Genomic DNA, 22924 nt, shown 5'->3' with positions numbered 1-22924 from the left:
GAAACACTCCAGGTGGACACCTTCAGCAATCAGGAGCTCCTCAGTTGCTCATAGCAAATTCCACCTTGGAGTTTACAAAGACTTATGGGTAGAAAAGCCACACAAAGTAATTTACTACACTGCAGTGGTGCAACAGGTATGTACTTGGCTGCTGAGAGTTTGGTGATTCAAACCCACCAGCAGCTCTGTAGGAAAAGAGAACCTAGCAGTCTGCTCTCATAAAGATTCCAGCCTAAACACATAAACACTAGAGAGGATCAGGTGGGGGTCAGTGAACAGGAGTATACTCTAGACTAAGGATAGATTCAGCTGAGGCTAATCTTGCATAGACACCAGTGATGTAAAATACCAGCAATCTTTACAGAAACAATAGAAGATAGACACAGAATAATCCCTCACAGACAACCCAGACATTATGGGAGAGAGATCCAATAGATCTACCATCTCAGCACCATAGTACTGGGGGAGCAGCAGACTCAGTTGGCACAACAAAATACATAAAAGCCTTGTTCTGCATCCCACATTGGTGAGTAGCAACTGGGATCTTAAAAGCTTTCAAGTGGTCATCTGAGATGCAGCTAATAGTCTCCTAGCATCAGAAGCGAAGAAGAATGCAAATAAAAAATAGAAGGGCATTTGGAAGCAGTCATCCGTAGGACACGATGGCCCTCAAGACCAGAAGAACTAGATGGTGCCTGGCCACTCAGGAAAGGATCAAATCTGGGTATCTGGATAGAGTGGAAGGAGAAGCGTGGAACAAAATCCAAAAACTCAGTAATGACCAGAATTACTGGTCAGATAAAATCTGATGAGACCCCCAATACTGTGGCCCTGGAATATATTCTACTTCTGGAATAAAACTCACCCCTAGGAGCTGGCTCTTAGCGCAGTAGTTAACAAGATGTACACACAGACCACTCAACCCAGATGACACACCCACATACTCTATGGTAATACATCCCTTAGAGCAATAGACCACGGGGCACCAGAGGACCAACATTCAAACTAAGGAAATACAGGACAAACAGGAGTGCATAAATAGGAGGGGCACATGGAGAGGGTTATAGGTTTGGGAGTGGAGTAGACTGGATTAGGGTTGGACATGGTAAATGGGGAGTGAAACTAAATGTGCACGTAATGTTAAATGTAAAACAAGCTCTTAAAATGAAACAAATAAAATAAAGAAGATTACAGCCTAAGAAACCCTATCAGGCTGCTATAGGGTTGTCCTATAGGGTTGCTATGAGTCAGAATTGCCTTAACGACATACACCACCAACAGCATACTAAAATTGATTTATTAAACAATAGCAACAGGCAGAAAATATATTTTAAAAGTCATTTACAGTGATTTGAAAAAAAAACAAAAACTAATAACAACCTGAGGAAAACTGTGTTGAGACTTTTATAAAATTTTATTGAAAAACATTTAAGAAGAAATTCAGTAAATGCAGATACTATGTTAATACATTGGAATAATAAAGGTCCAAGAATAACCCACACAAAGCACAAATTGTAAAAGAACAGATTGTTCAAAATAAAATAAAAATTTCTATCAGAACACCATGAAAAGGCAAACTCAGACTATAAGGACAATATTTAAACAATATATTTAACTGAAAAAGGATTAGTATCAAGCATATAAAAAAAGTTACAAATCAGAAAAAGATATAGTAGAAAAGTATGTAATGATTATCACCAGACAGTTCACAGAAGTAGTAACATGAAAGGCCAGTAAACACGTGCAGAGATGTTCAGCCTCACAAGCAGTTAGGGAAATGCAAATTCAAACTACAGTGACTTTACCAATTCACATACAAGGCTGGCAAAAATGGAGATTTTTTTTGATAGTACTATTATTAAAGGTGTGGAGCTGTGGGAACTCTCACCTAACTGCCCTTGTTAAAACTGCTTTGGAGAGCAGTTTGACATCTACTGCAGTTAAAGATTCAAATGCTTTTCTCTCTCTCATCAATTCTACTCCTAGGTCTATAACCTAGAAAAGCTTATGCTTAATACAGAGGTGGTTATGTGTGGGACTATCTGTTACAACAAATGTTTGTCATTGTGAAAATTTGGAAATCATAGTAATTTACATTTACTATTAACATAACACTCTGTGTGCTTGGTCAGAGCCTGGGTGCCCTGCCCTGCCCTCCCCCGATTTTTTTTCTTTTTTCTTTTTTTTCTCTGTTTTTTAGTTTGCTTGCTTTTGTTTGTTTAAAAACTATTACTATTATTAATACTTTTGACCTTTTTCAGCTTTTTTTTCTTTGCCCTGTTCCTGGTTGCAAAATTTTTTTCTTCTTTTTTTTCTAGTGATTAACCTCATTCCTTGTTTTCTCTTTGCATTTTTCCCATTTTTTTTCATTATTCTCCTTCTCTGCTTTTTTCTCTTATTGCCCTATCCCCAGATATTGCAGATTTTCTTTTTTTTTTTCCCCCCTGCTGACAACCTTGTTTGTCCAGAGGGCACAGCCATTTTGATTGTTTACACGTGGCAGCCATTTTGGATATTTGAAGTGACAGAGGGTGCAGTCATTTTGAATGTACCTACAAGCGGTAGCCATTTTGGATATTTAAAGTGACTGAGGGTGCAGCCATTTTGAATGTTTATAGTGGCGGCCATTGTGTATTTAAAATGACCCAGGGTGCAGCCATTTTGAATGTTTACAAGCAGTGGCCATTGTGGATGTTTAAAGTGATAGCATTCTCATTCAGATTCCAGGGACCTAAGAACAGGCAGTGAGGCGGGAAGCAGGGAGAGGACAGAAAAGGCAAAGGGGACCAGAGTAGATCAAGGAGTCAGCCTCAGGGACCCAGGTAAAGACAGAGAACCCAGGCCACTCCCCATAAGGAGTGAGTTGGGAAGGCAGGGAGAGGATAGAAAAGGCAAAGGGGATAGGAACAGATCAAGGAGTCAACCGCAGGGAGCCAGGTGAGGAGAGGGAACCCAGTCCACCCCCCACAAGCAGCGAGGTGGAAAGCAGGGAGAGGACAGAAAAGGCAAAGGGGACTGGAACAGATCGAGGAGTTAGGTGCAGGGATCTAGGTAAGGGTGGTTGGAGGGGTTTCCAACAGCTAAGGAAGACAGACTTGTCTGTCGATTTGTCCTACTGTGGTGACATGTTGCTGTGAGTCTTAAGGCTGTGCCACTAGTGTTTCAAACCCAATGGGGTACACCTGTTGCACAGGTATCAGCCCAGCTTGCAGACTGAGACAGACTAGGAAGAAGGAGGAGGCCATCCACTTCTCAAAGAATTGGCCAGGGAAAACCTTATGAATAGCAGAGAAACACTGTCTGATACATTACTGCGCAAATTTATGAAGAGTCCGGAAACATTGTCCAATACAGAGGAGGAGGATGAGTCAGTTAGCTCAGAAAGCTCTCAAAGTAGGACTGGGAAGGAGCTGCATTATCAGAGTAAAATCAGCCTTACTCATATGGATAAGGTAAAGCTTTCGAGACCTCCATTTGCTGACATCGTACCACTCAAATTGAGGAAAAACAGCGGCAAACATCCATTAATAATCAGAACATGGAATGTACGAAGTATGAATCTAGGAAAATTGGAAGTTGTCAAAAATGAAATGGAACACATAAAGATTGATAATCCTAGGCATTAGTGAGCTGAAATGGACTGGTTTTGGCCATTTTGAATCAGACAACCTTATGATCTACCATGCTGGGAACGACAGTTTAAAGAGGAATGGTGTGACATTCATCATCACAAAAGATGTTTCAAGATCTGTCCTAAAGTACAGTGCTGTCAGTGATAGGATAATATCCATACGCCTACAAGGAAGACCCGTGAATATGACTATTATTCAGATTTATGCACCAACCAACAAAGCCAAAGATGAGGTAATTGAAGATTTTTATCAACTTCTGCAGTCTGAAATTGACTGAACTTGAAATCAGGTTGTGTTAATTATCACTGGTGACTGGAATGCAAAAGTTGGAAACAAAGAAGAATCACCGGTAGTTGGAAAATTTGGCCTTGGCGACAGAAATAATGCTGGAATTCGCATGGTAGAATTTTGCAAGACCAACGACTTGTTCATTGCAAACACCTTTTTTCAGCAACACAAACGGTGGCTGGTACACGTGGACTTCATTAGATGGAACACACAGGAATCAGATTGACTACATCTGTGGCAAGAGGCAAAGGAGAAGCTGAATATCTTCAGCCAAAACCAGGCCAGGAGCTGATTGTGGAACAGACCATCAACTGCTCGTATTCAAGTTCAAATTGAAGTTAAAGACAATTAAAAACAAGTCCATGGGAGCCAAAATATGATCTAGAATATATCCCTCCTGAACTTAGAGACCATCTAAAGAACAGATTTGATGCATTGAACACCAGTGACCGGAAACCAGATGAATTGTGGAATGACATCAAGAGCATCATCATGAAGAAAGCAAGAGGTCACTAAAAAGACAACAAAAGAAGAAAAGACCAAAATGGATGACAGAAGAGACTCTGAAACTTGCCTTTGAGCGGAGAATAGCTAAAGCAAATGGAAGAAATGACACGATAAAAGAGTTGAAACGAAGATTTCAAAGAGCAGCTTGAGAAGACAAAGCCAATTACAATAATGAAATGTGCAAAGACCTGGAGTTAGAAAACCAAAAAGGAAGAACACACTTGGCATTTCTCAAGCTGAAAGAATTGAAGAAAAAATTAGGCCTCGAGTTGGAATATTGAAAGATTCTACGGGCAAAACGTTGAATGATGCAGGCAACATCAAAAGAAGATGGAAGGAATACAGAATCACTGTACCAAAAAGAACTGGTCGATCTTCATCCATTTCAGGAGGTGGCATATAATCTAGAACCAATGGTACTGAAAAGGAGTAAGTCGAAGCTGTAATGAAGGAATTGGCGAAGAACAAGGCTCCAGGAATTGATGGAATATCCATTGAGATATTTCAACAAATGGATGCTGCACCGGAGGCACTCACTCAGTTATGCCAAGAGATTTGGAAGACAGCTACCTGGTCAACTGACTGGAAGAGATCCGTATTTGTACCCATTCCAAAGAAAGGTGATTCCACAGAATGTGGAAGTTATCGAACACTGTAATTAGTATCACATGCAAGTAAGATCTTACTGAAAATAATTCAAAAATGGTTCTAGCAGTATATTGACAGAGAACTTCCAGAGGTGCAAGCTGGATTCAGAGGAGGACGTGGAACAAGGGATATCATAGCTGTTGTCAGATGGATCTTGGCTCAAGGCAAAGAATACCAGAAAGATGTTTACTTGTGTTTTATTGACTATGCAAAGGCATTTGATTATGTGGATCATGACAAATTATGGATAACATTGAGAAGAATGGGAGTTCCTGAACACTTGATTGTACTCATGAGGAACCTGTTCCTTGACGAGGAGGCTGTCGTTCGAACGGAAGAAGGGGACACTGAATGGTTTAAAATCAGAAAGGGAGTGCGCCAGAGTTGTGTCCTTTCCCCATACTTATTCAATCTATATGCTGAGCAAATAATCCAAGAAGCTGGACTATATGAAGAAAAATGTGGCATCAGGATTGGAGGAACACTAACCACCTGAGATATGCTGATGATACAACTTTGCTTGCTGAAAGTGAGGATGACTTGAGGCACTTACTGATGAAGATTAAGGAACACAGTCTGCAGTATGGATTACATCTCAGTATAAAGAAGACAAAATTCCTCACAACTGAAGCAATAAGCAGCATCACGATAAATGGAGAAAAGATTGAGGTTGTCAAAGAATTCACGTTGCTTGGTTCTACAATTGAGGCCAGTGGAAGCAGCAGTCAGGACGTTAGATAATGTGTAGCACTGGGCAGGTCGGCTGCAAAGGAACTCTTTCAAGTGCTGAGGAGCAAGATGTCTCCTTGAGGACTAAGGTGTGCCTGACACAAGCCATGATATTTCCAGTCGCCTCGTATGCATGTAAGAGCTGGACAGTGAATAAGGAAGACCAAAGAAGAGTTGATGCTTTTGAGTTGTGGTGCTGGTGAAGAATGCTGAAGGTGTCATGGACTACCAAAAGAACTAGCAGATCTGTCCTGGAGGAAGTGCAGCTGATTTGCTCCTTGGAAGCGAGGATGGCCAGACTTCGTCTTACCTACTTTGGTTATGTTGTCAGAGGGGACCATTCCCTGGAGAAGGATGTCATGCTTGGTAAGGTGGAGGGTCGATGAAGGAGGGGAAGAACTTTAATGAGATGGATTGACACGGTGGCTGTGACGATGGGCTCAAGTATAGCAAGGATCGTGGAGCTGGCGCGGGATCAGGCAGTGTTTCGTTCTGCTGTGCATGGTGTCCCTATGAGTCAGAAACGACTCGACGGCACCTAACAACAACAACAACAACATTAACATAAGGAAAAAATAGACATTGGAAAACTCATATGGTAGAATACTGTGTAGGAGCTAAAGTGATTGAACTGTATGTGTCAACATATCTCAGATAATAGTGAAACGAAGTTGAAGAAAGATATATACAGTATTACATTAATAATGAATAGTTGTTGTTGGGTATGTGCTGCTGAGTCAGACCAGACTCATAGCAGTCCCTCCTTGGGTTTCCGAAGCAGTATCACTAAGGAAGTAGATTGCCCCATCTTCCTTCCAAAGAGTGGCTGGTGGGTTTGAACCGCCTTTAATATTACTAAATAATAGTATTTTTTGTTTAGGGGAATACATAACATTCCTAGTAAAACTGTAAAGATACACTGATGGTAAACTAAGTTTTGGGAGTGTTTACCTTTGAGAAAGAAAGCAGGATTGGGTAGGCTACTGCAGTGTAGTAAATTACTTTGTGTGGCTTTTCTACCCATAAGTCTTTGTAAACTCCAAGGTGAGATTTTCTGTGAGCAAGTGAAGAGCTCCTGATTGCTGAAGGTGTCCACCTGGAATATTTCTGTTGGGAGAGGCACAAAACAATGTTCTGGGAGGTGCCCACTCTCTCTCAGGTGCTTAGAGTTCTGATGCTATAATTGGCTAGTTTGACCACCCTGTGGGCTCTAAAGGAGACCTCCTGGAGGCAGAGCTCTCTCTGACTGCTGGTTGAAGAAGATGTGCTGCTGAAAGAGACACGGGCTCCTGAGACACGCATTGCTGGGAAAGAGACGCAAGAGACACGCATTGCTGAGTGAGACACCAAGGGACCCGCACTGCTGGGAAAGAGACTGTGAGAGACTCTTGGCTGAGGGACGGTGGGCTAGGAGAGAGACTGAGCGTTCTTCCTGAACTTGAGTTGTAGCCTGGTGCTTCCCTAATAAACCCTGTAATCTGTGAGTTCTGTGTGGCCACTGCAGCGAATTATTGAACCCAGGAGAGAGGTGGTGGGTGCTTTGGGAGTAACGGTTGGTGAAAGGGCTGGAGGGAGGCAGCATGTTTGGCCTTGCAGTAATAGGTCTTGGGTTACTGCTGTCTTCCTCTTGTGGGATTAGAGGAGGTCAGAACATGTGGCCTTCTTGCTGTTTTTGCAGCTACATATACTATCTTACCTGCTTTTGAGATGTTTTAGTCTCAAGTTGGGTGGTGCATACCTGGGTGTTCATTATATATTCATACATTTTTGTTTGTCTTGAGATAATTTTTATTTTCAGGAAGTATTTGGCTATGTAGAGGAACAAAAAAATTGTTGAATAAATAATATGACCAGATACTGGATCTTAGAGTCCTGGGTGGTGTGCATGGTTAATGCATTTGACTGCTAACGAGAAGGTTGGAAATTGAAATCCTCCCACAGGTGCTTCTGAAGAAAGGCACGGTGGTTTCCTGGAAAATCAGCCATTGGAAACCCTGTGGAACACAGTTCTAGTCTGATAATACATGGGGTCATCATGAGTTGGAATCAACTCAAAGGCATCTGGTGTCTTGGATCTCAGGGGAAAGAATCTGCCTACACTTCAGACAATTTGGAATGATTTGGTTTAATATAGCTGTGACATAGGTCTTCAGTTATTGAATTTCAGTAAGACATTTGAAATTGTGATCTTTTTCTAGGTACCATACCCATATCTCTGCAGATGAGAAAACTGCTGAAAGGAGTCGAAAGGTATTTATAATACATTTGATAATTATTCATTTAATAAAATAGATAACGTTTGTCTTTAGGGTTAGAAGAACATTAGGTATGATTTTTTTTTCAGGATTAATTTTTACTTATGAGTTAATTCATTTTTTCCCTCTAAATGAAATTACACTAATATAATTTTATCCCCCTTTCTTTTAATTCTAGTACTCCCTCTCCCCAATAGAGTAACTTAGAGGTGTTAAAGTGGATATGGAGTTTATGAAAATTGATGTGCTTATTTGAAAGTTAATCCTATAATGTAATTAATGGTTTGATGTAAAACAAGCTGGCATTCTTCCTTGACTAGGCTTACGATTTTTTTATGACTTTAATGAAGGCTTGCAGTTCAAGGATCACAAAATTATAAACCTTTAATTCTCTTGATGTGTTAGGCATATGTTATGGCAGAATACTTAAGTAAGGTTTTCCATTTATGCTTAGTAACATGAGGAATGGAAGAGACTTCAGTTGTTAAAAACATTTCTCATTTGTTACTCTGTCTTTGCAAGATAAAGACAGTGATGATTGAATTGAAGAGGAAGGTGGTATTCAGGTGTTTCCAAAAAACACAGTGATTAGTTTTGCTTTGATCTGGGTTTGGGGTTTATATGATACATGTTTGCATGGTTGTAATCTTATTTTAAATTTTAAATTTTAAAAAAATTTATCCTAAAGCATTTTTCAGATAAAATAAGAATCTTCATAAGAACTTACTTAGATTTTCCTAATTTTTTATGTGCTCTAATTATTGGATGCAAATTATTTGCAGTATTTATCTATATTTAAATTAATTTTTTTTCTATCTTACTGTATCTTTTACTCTTCCATACTATTTAATGCACTATATTAATGTATGGAGGACTTAACTTTAGAAAGATAATGATTTACGTAATAGTTTTGGAGTACTAATTGGGTTATTCTAAAGACAAACCATGTAAGATAAAAAATGATAGAATTACCAGGTGAAAAAAAATACAAAACTAAGAAATTGTAGAAAATAGGAAATGTAATTCACTTTCCATAAGCAGTAATAACAGTGTCATGATAACATAGCCACTGTTAATGATTTTTTAAAAGCTTCTGTAACCTTTAAATAAAAGGTAGAACATTTAACTGTAGCCTTGACAAATGTGTAAGTACAAATGACAAATTGGGAGGTAAAAGAAGGAAGAAAAAATAAAGGGAAGGATACAAGTGTGAGTAATCTTTATCTTACAAAGTGGAAATGGAAGAGGTACTACTATCTTATTGAGACATTAAGGTAGAATTGTATTACTGGAATTGGACAGGGAATCAGTAAAATGTTTATATTAGAGGGGAATAGAGAGAGGTAAGAGATTGGGTAAGTGAGCTAAATTACTCTTGCTTAGCAGAAAGTGAGTGTAACTTTTTGATCAGGATACAGATTTAAGAATCAGAAGAAGCAGCTAAAAGAATCAAAAAGTGGTTGTTTTTGAGGATCTGGGTACAGTGCAGCATACATTATTTTTTAAAACCCATGTGTACCTATAGTTTGTTTTAAAGAAATAATTTTAGAAACAAATAAAATAGAGAAAGGAGGCCTGAAGCATTCTGAGGGTCAAAAATGGTTTTCCTAAAAAAAAAAAGTGCAAAGTTTGAGTTTTTAATGTTAGATAAGTGTTATAGAGGACAGGGTGAACGGAAGGAGTAATCCAGGTGCAGACAGTAAGTAAGTAGCCAGGTGCAGACAGTAAGTAAGTAGCCTTTGTAATGGCAACAAGGTGTGGGATTGCATTCTTGTTTTGTATCATGAAGACATGTTTTTCAAAATAATAGTATCAAGTAAGCTTTTTCAGGTCCTCTCCCTCCCCAGTTCTTCCTCATTTGAGTGGACCTCTAAAATTTGAGATGTGAAGTGTTACGATAACATTAGCATGTATTAGAAATTGCACTGTTGGTTTTGTTGAGATTAGATTTGGAGGCAGGATAGACTGGTAGTAAGATGACCAATTGAGAGATTCTTTGAAAGGATTCGAACAGGAGAATGTGGGCGTCTGAAATAGAGTGATGCTGTTTGTGATAGAAAAGAGGAAGTAGATGTGAAAGATGTTTAGGGGGCAATCTTTTGTTTGGACAGGCTCCACCAGTTCCTCTAAAACTGAAGCCTGATTACTGGAATGAAAAATTGCAAAAAGAAGCAGAAGCTTTTGCTTATTATCGCCGGACACATACTGCCAATGAGCGGAGGCGGCGTGGTGAAATGAGGGATCTCTTTGAGAAATTGAAGGTCACATTGGGATTACTTCATTCTTCAAAGGTTTCCAAAAGTCTCATTCTCACTCGGGTAAGTGTTCTGTGTAAATGACAAATAATAGTTTGACTAAGAAAATCTTGTATAGATAACTTTATTTTCAATTACTGTGATTTAGGTGAAAGTTTATGAAGCAAATTCATTTTCCATTTAATAGCTCATAACATTTTGTTTAATGACATTGATTGTTATCCTCACAATGTAACAGCTCTCTCTCTACTTCCTCCCTATGGTTATCTTTTCCTGTATCCTCGTTTCCTCTGCATGCCTGCCTTCTAAAGTATCTTCCTGCATAAATGTTGTCCTTCTGCTCTCCTATGGTTAATTGTTCTGAATGTACTTACCTGATGTAATTGTTCACCTTGTAACCTGCCTGTTTGGCTGGAAGTTAAGCCTCAGGAATGGATTCAATACCTGTCAGGCCTGAAGGGTGACTAGAGATCATAGTCTCAGGGGTTTCACCAATCTTTGTCAGATCAGTAAGTCTGGTCTTTTTATGACTTGAGTTTTGTTCTACATTTTTCTCCCACTCTATCCAGGATCTCCTGCACTGATACTTCTCCAAGTGGTTGAGAGTGTGGTAGCTGGGTACCATCTAGTTCTTCTGATCTCATGGAAATTTAGGCTGAGGTTTGCATGATCCATTAGTCCCTTGGACAAACTTTTCCTGTATGTTTTTAGCTTTCTTCATTCTTCTTTGCTCCAGACAAGGAGAGACCAGTTGTTGTGTCTTAGATGGCAGCTCATAAACTTTTAAGACCCCAGTTGCTACTCACCTAAGTTCTATTGATACCTTGAGAAAGAAAATTCATTGCCATTTGAAGGAGATTGAAATAGAGCTACTTGTATGTTGAATACCCAGTAAATTCCTTAATGGAGAAAATCATTATGCAGTCAGTGACTGGTCTCTTTATCATGCTCTACTTATATTGATAGTCTGAGAATGATGAAAAGCACAAAGTAATCAATCAATGGTGATCAATAGATAAGTAGAATAAAATTTGCTTATTTATTGGTGAATTTGAGAAGTGATATTTTTAATGTACTTCTCAGCAGTTGGCATTTATTTTAAAAGAAAATCTGAAATTTTTTAGCAGAACTTTACACGTAGAGGATTTAAGGAAATATCATTTAAATTGCTTTTAAGTTAAAGTTGGAGCAGTGCAGAGTAAGCATTCGTTTTATTCTAGTCTAAAACTATTTTCAACCAGAATTTACATAAACTAGGAGGTAATTTTACACTTGGTTATTAAAACCTAGGCAGAATGCAAATGCTTTTTACCTCCTTATCAGTAATACACGCTTATCACCACTCAGTGATGCTCTTTGGACATATACCTCTCTTACCAACTATCTCATTATCCAACATGTCACATTTAGGATGATAGTATAAAATCTAATATCTGAGTTTTTAAAATTAATGGTGTACATTTGGCTGTAACGGATGCCGAGGTGCTAGGCAAGATGGTTATAGGGTTATGTGTCACCTTGGCTGGGCCATGATTCTCAGTGGGTTGGCAGTGATGTAATGATGTGATTTGGCAGCTATGTAACGATACAGTCATCATCCTGATTTGGGATCTGATGTAGTTATCTTCCATTTTCACACCATGCCATTTGTTGCATAACGACCTGGTCTTCAAGGACTAACCATTTCAGTCAGTGAAGAGTGGGTGTGTAATCATGACCTATGTTCCCTAAAAGTATAAGTCAGAAAACCTCCTGCAGTTTAACGAGTAATTTCTGAAGCATCAAGAATTGTTTTAAATGGTATTATAAAATTATGTAAAATATTTTCATTACAGAAATTTTGTAGGAAAGAGTGAAATGATTGACATGATACTACTATTTTTTCTAGGCATTCAGTGAAATTCAGGGACTAACAGATCAGGCAGACAAGTTGATAGGACAGAAAAACCTTCTGACTCGAAAACGGAATATTTTGATACGTAAAGTATCGTCTCTTTCAGGTGAGATGGGTGAATGATCTCTGGTAAAGAGCATTATAGCAGTTTTCATGAACCTTTGGTAGATCTTTCAGATATCGTTTAGCTTAATGCTTGGCCCCCAGGATTATAGCAGAGCTTTCTCCTCATTTGGGGAAATATTTCTTCTAGATTGTAATCGTTCCTGCCTTTCAAATTTTGGGGATATAGTTAAATTAATTGGATTTCAGCTGACATTTTTTTCTTATTATTATGTGGGGTCACATATAGAGTGACAGTTTATTTCCTATCAACTTAAAGGTAAGACAGAAGAAGTGGTTCTGAAGAAGCTAGAGTACATATATGCCAAACAACAAGCAGTAGAGGCCCAGAAAAGAAAAAAGAAGATGGGATCAGATGAATTTGATGTATCTCCTAGAACTAACAAACAACAGGAAGGATCTTCTACATCATCTGTAGATCTCGGACAGATGTATATAAATAACAGGAGGGGCAAACCTTTGATTCTTTCCAGAAAAAGAGACCAAGCCACAGGTAGGAGGGACATTCTTTGCTTTCCTTAGTGTAGATAAACATCATATTAGTTTAGTGGCCTAAACTTCTTTTCTTGACCAAAGTTTTAGTTTTAATTAAATGAATTAAAGATGAGATTTACAAAATGAGTATTAACTACTTTAGATTTTAACTTCTGACTTTACATGTTACAGCAAATCCTAAGAAATTATCAGTCAAGACCCACTTTTGATAGTGCTTGACAATGATGTTTGAATAATTTCCTCCTAAGTTTCTGTATTTTTTTAAGCTGTCCTCTTTTCAGACATTATGTGTCAACTCTTGATGTCCCTGCATTTCTTCATATGGGTTGAGGAAGTTTGGGTCTAACTGAGATGGGTAAATTGAGAATTTTTTTTAAAATACAATTTTGTTGATTGAGGCTGTATTTCCCATAAACTACTAACGTATTTAATGGATTGGTATCAAGGAACAAAGTAAATTGGTTCTGAATTTTTACTCTTTACTATCTTCATTTTGGAAATGAGGCTGTTGTCCTTAGAGAATGGTGTTAAAACTTTTTAACTCTTTGGATAATACAGTTTATGAACCAGAAAATCTGGGTTGTAGATACTGAAACATGACTTAGTTGTAAATTGCAGAATCAAACAGTATTGCTAAGAAAGGATTTTAATGACCAATTTAATTCAGTCACCTCATTTCATAGATAGGAAATCTGAAGTCTAGACACAGATACTTGAAGTAATTGGAAAGCAAACCTAGGGATACAGTTGTATATGCCATCATTCTACCACATCCTTACTCACTATCAAGACCTAAACTTGTCTTTTGATTATTTGGAATAACTGTGCAATATTTAGCTATATTGGCTGAAATTGTCGTTAAGTATTCCATTGAAAAAGAAGTGCCATATGTACCTCAGCAAATTAGAAATTCTCTCCCTTAGGAGAATCAGTGGAACAGGTAACCATTACTAAGTGAAAAATGGTTCAAAAAAGTAAATTCCAAGTTGAGGTTACCTCACTATATTTGAATTTTACTTCTTGCCTTTTAAGACAGAATATAGAGTTTTAGGGATGTCTCCTAGACTACTGGGACAAACACTAGGCCTAGCTGAAGTTCATTTATCCTTAACTGACTTTTGATCTTCCTTACAGAAAATACCTCACCCTCTAACACTCCACATACTTCTGCGAACCTCGTGTTGACTCCACAAGGGCAGCTGCTCACCTTAAAAGGTCCCCTGTTCTCAGGACCAGTAGTAACTGTTTCTCCTGCTCTCTTAGAAGCCAGTTTGAAGCCTCAAGTTGCCAGCAGTGCTGTGGCTCAGTCAGGTATGTCATAAGTGTTGTCTTCTGTGGGTAGTGAAAGAGTTTTCTGGTATAGCACAGATACAGAGAAAGCTTTGCAGTAATGATAAAGAGCTGTTATGCTGGCATTCGCCTTGATTGGAGATGACTGTCGTTTTAGAACATTGGGCTTGATCTATGGTATTGATTGGTCTGTTTTACATGGGAATGGGAACTAGTTAGTGAACTGTAAAACAAAAAAAACCCAAACCCATAGCCATTGAGAGTCAGTTTCAACTCAAAGCATCTTCCATTAGGTTTCGGAGGTGGTAAATCTTTATGGAAGTGGATTGCCCCATCTTCCTTCCATGGAGTGGCTGATGGGTTTGAACCATCAGCCTTCTGGTTAGCAGTCATATGCTTTAGGCACTGAGCCACCAGAGCTCCTTATGAACTGTAGTTAGTTCTAAATAGGAAAAAAAATTAAAAGATGCCAAAGTGAAAGGAAGATGTTGAGAAGTCATTGTTTTAGCGCTTGGTGTTGACAAATACTTAGCAAATATTTGTGTTGTACTTAGAGATGGTGTACTCTTAATGTTACCAGCTGGATTCAGTTTGAACACCACTCCTTTTTTGGGTAGGAGGTATGGGAGTTAAAAAGAAAATCTCATTTTAATGATTTAGGTTCTAGGCACCTACGTTTATATTAAGGTAAAAGTTATCTTTAAAAACTAAAAACCAAACCCATTGCTGTTGAATCAGTTCTGGTTCATGATGGTCTCATGTAGTATAGATTAGAACTGTTCCATAGGGTTTTCTTGGCTGTAATCTATGAAAGTAGATTGCCAGGCTTTTCTTCCACAGCTTTGCTGGGGGTGGGTTCAAACCACCAAACTATTTGGCGCCACCCAGGGACTTCAAGATATCCTTACCTGTGTTTAGATCCTACTTTGTTGCCATTGCCATCTAGCAGTTCCTTGTCTGTCTGTTGCTAAACCCAGTATGAAAGAGCAGTCATTTTTCTTATAGTGCCAGTTCTAGCCCTGCATTTCCTTCTCAGAAAATCACAACCAAACTCATTGCCATTGAGTCGATTCCGACTCATAGTGTGACCCACTTTGGGTTTCTGAGGCAGTAAATTTTTACAGAAGTAGATTGCCCACTTTTCCTTTCACTCCCTCGCAGAGTAGCAGTTAATTGGGTGAACAGAATGAAGATGCATTTCTGCTTCAGAATAAAGAATTAACTTGGGGAATATTTCTACATAATTATTAAATGGAACTTTTCTTAATGGAATATCAAAAGAGTCTTTTGGCTAGATTTTACTTGACTATTTTCTTGTTAGGTTAGTTTCATAATTTGAAGAACTAATCTTTTCTTCATCTTCTTGGTAAAAGTAAACTGGTGAATTTTAACTACAATTCCCTGAGATGGTCATTGGGTGTGATTTAAGGGGAGAGATGCCACCACTTCAGATATAAAACATAATTGTTCATTTTTTTCCCCCCAGAAAATGATGACTTATTTATGATGCCAAGAATTGTTAATGTAACATCGTTGGCCACAGAGGAAGGGTTAGTAGATATGAGTGGCAGCAGATATCCTCATGAAGTTTCTGACAGCAAGCCACCTGACCATCTGAAAGATACCATCAGAAGTGAAAATAACTCCTTTGAAGATTCAAGTAGACTCTCTTCTAGAGGCAGCCATAGAGATGGCAGAATGACACTGAGTCCAACACAGGTTTTTCTGGCAAATAAAGAGTCTGGTTTTCCACAAATAATTGATGTTTCCAGTATTCAGGAAGCACCAGAGCTTTTACCTAAAAAGATTTCTGGTGATACAACAAGAGGGATCCAATATAAATGGAAAGAGAATGAATCAAGAGGGGAGAGACTGAAGCCAAAAGAATCTCCGTTTCATAAATTAAAGATGAAAGATCTCAAGGACTCAAGCATAGAGCTGGAACTGAGAAAGGTAGCATCTGCTATTGAGGAAGCAGCACTGGATCCCAGTGAAGTGCTCACTAACATAGAAGATGAGGATGACACTGATGAGACACTGACTTCACTGCTCAATGAGATTGCCTTTCTTAATCAACAACTCAATGATGACTCTGTTGGCCTGGCTGAACTGCCCAGCCCTAGGGGTACAGAGTTCCCAGGGGATGTGCGACGGGCTTTTATCAGTAAGCTTCCCCCTGGAAACAGAGGAACTTTCCAAGTTGACCACTTGGGAACTGGTTTGAAAGAGTTGCCTGATGTGCAAGGTGGGAGCGACCCCATCAGTCCACTCCTTTTGCACTTGGAAGATGATGACCTTTCAGAGAATGAAAAACCGCTTGCAGAACCAGCCTCTGAGACAGATGTACTTAAGATTGTTATTGACCCCGAGGTAAAGGAGTCCCACCTTTCCCACAAGAAAGCCAGTGAAGGAGGGAAGAATATATCTAGCCTCCCTGCAGAGCCTGAAAGTGTGTCCTCACCTCCCATCCTACACATGAAGACTGGCCTGGAGAACAGCAGCTCAGATACTTTGTGGAGGCCTATGCCAAAGTTGGCACCTCTAGGTTTAAAAGTAGCTAATCCTTCCAGTGATGCAGATAGTCAGAGTCTCAAGGTAATGCCTTGTTTAGCACCTGTGGCTGCCAAAATTGGGTCAGTTGGACACAAAACGAACTTAACAGGGAATGACCAGGAAGGCCGGGAGAGCAAAGTGATGCCCACGCTGGCACCTATTGTGGCGAAATTGGGCAACTCTGGGACCTCACCAAGTTCTACAGGGATATGAACTTACTTGTCCTCAGGCAGAAGCCAGGCTGTGAGGGGAAATTGAATCTCACCTCCTTTCTCTGTAGGCATCTGTTTGTGTCATGGAACTATGATCCTTGGCTTTCAAGATGCAGTAATGGAGAAAGGGGGTAGGGTGCTGACCCCATTATAAGAAATTACTACTATGAAATTCTGATCATGTTAAAATGTGTTACCTCACTTGTGGTGCTGGGTCCCCTCATCCTCTCTAAGAAGATGTGATCCATTACTGAACATGAGGTGCCCCTCTTACCCAAGGAATTGATAACAAGACTCCCAGTCCATACAGTGGTCCCTGTTTCTTCCCTCCTAGAAGAAAAGCTGCTTGAGACTTAGGAGTTGCTATGAGCTGTAGCTGGTAGTAAATGTGAAATCCAAGGAATGTTATGTGCTTGTACAAAGGGATCCAGAAAAGATAGTATTTTGGTTGGTGTTTCAAGCATAGGGAGGAGAGAGAGAATGGGTACCATGAAAACCAAAGTGAAGGACTTGTGTCGTTCAGCAAAATTTTTTCTTTTTAATCCCACTTAGCTTCCATTTTCTCACCATTTCAATCAGAATTATAAATTCAAGTCTTTTGGTAAAATAGGGATGCTTTTAATGTTTACCATTAAGTTATTTTGAGATGTTTAAAAAAAAAAAAGTTCTCCCTTATTGTCAAAACCCACAAAGTTTTTGAAAAGACTGTTTCATAGTTCCAAGGATTTCTACTTGGGATATTTATTTTGGAGGTAGACAGAGAGCCCTGCCCCTTTCACAAATTATGTCACTTAAGAGATAGCTCAAATGACAGCATTCCCTCTTCAGTCCAGAGACAGTGGCCAAAAAAAAAAAAAAAAAAGTGGAGCTGGATGTTTCCCAAATCAAACCAGTCTCCTGGTGCTTGATGGTTTCATTCACTATTAACCTGCACAGGATGTAAAGAAAAGAAAAGTCACAGTAGGCACTCTTTACCAGGGGAATAAGGCAGTATTTGAATCACAAGATATATTTTTTATTATCTGCTACCATGGATTCAATGATCTGTAGAGGTTTTTCACTCATTAGCTGTCAGAGTATGAAGGACTGACAGCCTGTAAAGATATTTATATTTTTGTATAGTTGTTTTCATAGATTTCTCAAAGGCTGAAGTTTTCAACCTAGAAGATGAGATTTGTATTGAGTATAGAAATGATGTTTCCTATCTAGTTTGTAAATAATCATGGTGCACTTGAGGAGGGGTCTCTTGGAAACTCCTGGGGGCAAGAATTGTTATTCTGAAAATGTATAGACTGGGATTTAGCTGCTGCATTTTGCCTTTCTTATATAATTATATTTTGGAATGTAACCCCTGTTCTGTCTTCATTGACAGGATTTGCTTGTGTGTGAAACACTTAACACAAGAGCTTCCAGTGCCTGGGCTGTGCCTAGGTGATGCTATTTCTTCTACATCCCCTGCCGCCTTTATCCCAAATCTACTCAGCATATCTTCAGACTTAGGTTGTGAGACCAACTTTGGTTATGATTTTAGCCAGTGAATTACTACTTCCACGGTTGGTTCCCTGTTAACTTGATAATCAACAGATTGAGAAGGATAAGGAAAATGCTTTCTCTGCAGATTGCAGTGGGAGCATATTTTTTCTTGGTTTTGTGCTACTCATCTTCCTAGAGCTGCTCTGAAGGTTACTGAAGAAGCTTGAAGTAGGTGTAGCACGCCCCTCAGCTTATCATTATCCACCCACTTCTCTTTACCCAGCAGATTTCATCGAATGCCTTAGCCAAGGATTCCAGCTCCTTTCTCCCCTCCTAGTAATTGTCCTTGGAGATGCTAGTACGTTAATCCAGGTATAGCAGTTTCCCATTATATCCTTGCTTGTCTCTTCCCCACATTTCCTCCTGACTTCCCAAGGCTCTTGTGGCTTTTGAGGGTCAGCCAAGGAGTAGGCAAGTGAGCAAACAATCCTCAGGAAAAGAAGGACCATTTTAGCTTCTGAACATGGTTTCCTTTTTTGAAAAAAAAAATCTATTGTTGACTGGAGGATATTTGGCTCTGTTTATGATATACGAAGATGGAAATGAGAGATGATTCCAGGTGGTTAGGAAAAGCTGCAGATTTTACTGCAAACCCCCAAGTTAGGGTGTTCTCAAGACCATTTCAAATTAGGAGTCTCAGGGTAGGTTTGAGGAAGGCTTAGTCTACAGAACAGTCCTGCAGTCTTGACAGAAAACAAAAATCTCCAAAAAATCCTACCCTTTAATCTTCTCTAGGAGAAACTAATCTATGAAAATTACAGGTGTGATTATGAAAAATGTAGTTGAGTGAGAGAGGAGTTGAGGAATCTAGAGGAAGTGGGCTCTCACCCTAACTCTAAGAAGCATGATCTCAGTAGACCAATAATTCGCCTTTTTATACATCTGTAAATAAATGGAATGTTTTTAAGAATATAATTGTCAAATTTAGCTTTTTCTTTTATATATTAAATATATATCTTTTCTTTTCTGCTTTTGAAAAATGACTATTTTTTTAGAAACCTGAGAACAGAAGAAATGTGGCAGCTGAGAGGCGGAATGTATAAATCTGAAATAAATCAATTAAAATAATTAAAGCGGGATTTGGCGTTGGAAGATTTGTGCCCAGTTGGGAGTAGAGATGCTACTGAAGTAGTACTAGCATAGGAATTCCTTTCTGTCCTCAAAGTTTCTGACATGCCATTTGGGGGTATTTTTTTTTCAATCTGTGTTACCATGTTTTCTATGGAGACTTCAAAATTTTGTACATTTTGATGGCTAATTCTGTCTCAGGAAGTGTTCTGCAGTGAAGAAAGGTTAGCCTCAGTACGAATGTGTGTAAAGCAATATAGCTATTACGTGGGTACTAACAAAGCTCATAAATCACAATCTAGTGGCTGAGGACTATAGATATCTTAAAGCAAGAATACTGTTAACTAGTGTCATAATTTATACTAAAGTTTTAACTAGTTTTTTTTTTAAACATTGAGCTATACTAATCTACTTAAAGCAGCTCTGGTGGTGCTGTGGTGAAAGTATTAGGCTCCTAACCAGAAGGTCAGTGGTTCAAACCCACCAGCTGATCCACAGGAGAAAGGTGAAGCAGTCTGCTTCTGGAAAGCTTTACAGCTTTGGAAACCTCTGTGGCAGCTCTACTCTGTCTTAATAGGGTTGCTTTGAGTTGGAAACAATTTGATGGCAGTGGGTTTAATTTGCTTAAGGTCACTAACAGATCAAATCCAGGTCTATAAACTTCATATAAATTGTTTATTTTGCATATATCAAACGCAGTAGTTTTATTCCCCAGAATTATGGATGAAATAACTGATGCTAGGCCTTTTTATAACAAGTTTCAGAATGGCTTGAACACAGAAAAGCAGACAATCCATGTATTTTGGGAGCAGGGGTTTAGTAGTTACAGGTAGTATTTTTTCCTAACTGTAATGGGTGAGAGATTTGAATTGGAACCAGGTGAAGTGAATTGAGAGCTAAGTGTACTTTGAAGATAAAAAAAGTGATAATGTTTGCCCCTCACCTCCCAGAAGTTAAACAAAAACAAGAATATAAGAACAATGCAGTGTATGTAGCATATTTTAAGATACTGTTAGAGTGATAAAAATCAAAAACATTTCTTGAATGAAATTATTTTTGAAGAAAGTGCTGTAAAGTTATCAGTACTTCCATGTTTAATGAAACTTTACATGGACACAAATGGCTTGATGCAGAAAAATTTTAGTCACTGCCATTTGGAGGGAAAAAAAATCAGTTAAAAGTATATCTTTGAAATTATTAGAAAATAATTTGGTATATGCAACTTTTAAACGGAGACGCATCTGTATTAAATTTGAGTGAACTACCACCATTCCATAAAGGTACCTACGTGTTGAGGAATAATAGAAGTGTTGAGTAATGATGGATATCTGTTATGGAGAAATGGAAGGCTAAATCAGGATGAGTTGGGAATTTTGAGATTCAAATCTAAGCTCTGCAGATTTTTTTTTATCATTATAAACTTGGTTAGAAGAAACTTTGTTAAGTAGGAAAGCAGTCTTGGAAGTGGTGTTTTGAGATCCCTCCTATTTCTACTTGCACACATTGTTCTCAGCTGTCCTGTGGGGTCTTGTATGCAGGGTGCTCTATAAATGTGTGGATTGATGAGCAGATGTTCAGCCTGTAAGTTTTCCAGGATTTTCTAATTAGACTTTATTTGTATGTTAAGCCTAGGGTGAATTTAAAAATCTTACCTAATGAACTTACTACTAAACACAACTATACCTCTCTTCCCAGATACCTAGAATTTGAGATTCTTGATAAATACCATGTATACATGTAAAGGACAGATGAGCAGAATAGAAAGTGAAATAGCACATGGATGGTGAAATACTTAAAAAAGAGCTGCATTTTTAAACTTAATTCTAAGTGCAGAAAAGGAAATAACACTCCTGTTCACACTGGACCTGTAGCTTTCATTTTCTGAGGAATTCATGAAGTATGAGAACCACCAGCTTTCAATAGGGTCATAGCAAATGCTACCTGGTACATAGACGATAAAGGTTAGACTTAATAGTGAAGAATTACAAGTGTGGTTTAACCCTAAACTGAAAATAACCAGATTCAGACTTACCTCCTCTCATTACATCGTTGTCAGCTGAATTTCACTTAAGATCGTCTTAGAGAAAGCTGGAAGGTTGGAGGTTCAAACCCACCAGCCACTCCTCGGAAGGAAGGTTGGACACTCTACTTCCGTAGTGATACCTCTTTGGAAACCTAAGGAGGGATCGTTAAGAGTCGCGTCCGACTCTATGACACGTAACAACAGAGAAAACAAGTTTGGATTTGCCTCTGCAGGGTCAGGTTCAGATGAGGGAGGGTCATTTGGGGAACATTTTCTCAAAGGGTATAAACCAGGGTAGCTTTAATGATCAGTGCTTCTTCGTAACCCCATTTACTTGTCCTTGAGTGGTTAAGGTAAGTGAGAAAACTGCTAGTGGGCATAAAAGTGATTTGGAGAGGATTTGGTAACTCCTGTCAATACTGGTGGCTTGGTGCCTAAGGCGTTTGACTGCTAACCAGAGGCTGGCGGTTCAAACCCACCAGGAAAGTTGGGCAATCTACTTCCCTAGTGATGGTGCCTCGGAAACCCAAGGCAGGGTCGCTTTGAGTCGGATTGATTACACAGCAGTGTGTTTGGTTTGGTTTTGGTGAACACATTTTTATTTTCCTTGTTTCAGGCGTGAATGTGGCAATTGCTTAGCTCTGCAGCATACAAGACACCAGGTGGCGCTATTAGCAGTCTTTTGAGAGGCTTTTTTTGGGGGGGCGGAAGTTTACAGATCAAATTCACTATATACAGCAGCTCACATGCACTGTGTCTCATGACATTGACTACAATTTACCACGCTACAATAGCTCCCCTCCCATTTCCTCCCCATAGTTAACTTCTTCACTGTGTCATTCCATCCCATGCACTCCTGTCTCTTGAGACTTGTGCATACACAGCCCTTATATTCTCCCATGATTGATCTCTCCAAGGAGAGTATCTACCTATTTAAATGTTCAGCTCATATGCCTTTTGTTTGGCTGGAAGCCACAGGAGTGGGTTCAGTTCCAGACCTGAAGGGCAACTAGGGACCATAGTCTGAGTGGTTCCATTGAACTATCAGACCAGCAAACCTGTTCCTTTTTTTTTTTTTTTTTTTTAATGATTTTATTAGCAATATTCTTAGTGTCTACTCCCTTGAGAGTCATCAGACCTACAAGGAGTTGAAGGAAGCAACCCCCTATTTTGACATTCCACCTTCCTACCTCCAGGTTTGAGAAATAATTTTGAAAATCTTGTTTTACATTCCATAACATTTGCTGCACATAGTGAAAGGGAAAGAAGTCTCAGACTTCTGGTGGCCATTTGGTCTAATAGGTGAGGTCTGCTATCTGTGTCAATCTTTGAACTTTAATCCTTTTTACTATCATCCATAACTGCATCACACAAGTTTGTGTTTGCTTTGCCCTTGGTTGTGAAGGCCCACCCACAGCA

The 22924-nt window shown here is 39.0% G+C and overlaps 1 protein-coding gene across 1 annotated transcript in view; it reads left to right on the top strand.

Moving 5' to 3' along the window:
* MGA (MAX dimerization protein MGA) overlaps positions 1–16882 on the top strand; it is an 86425-nt gene extending 69543 nt beyond the window's left edge. The window contains exons 18-23 of the mRNA XM_042783699.1: positions 8003–8054; positions 10171–10377; positions 12203–12314; positions 12591–12824; positions 13961–14137; positions 15603–16882. Coding sequence (XP_042639633.1) covers positions 8003–8054; positions 10171–10377; positions 12203–12314; positions 12591–12824; positions 13961–14137; positions 15603–16882 — 2062 coding nt within the window. The remainder of the gene's footprint in view (positions 1–8002; positions 8055–10170; positions 10378–12202; positions 12315–12590; positions 12825–13960; positions 14138–15602) is intronic.
* Positions 16883–22924: the final 6042 nt, after the last annotated feature.

The sequence above is a fragment of the Orycteropus afer genome, unplaced genomic scaffold, assembly GCF_000298275.1.
Source record: "Orycteropus afer afer isolate SDZICR_OR568_19922 unplaced genomic scaffold, OryAfe1.0 scaffold00026, whole genome shotgun sequence".
Classification (NCBI taxonomy): Eukaryota; Metazoa; Chordata; class Mammalia; order Tubulidentata; family Orycteropodidae; genus Orycteropus; species Orycteropus afer.
This window is presented reverse-complemented; position numbering and strand designations above follow the sequence as displayed.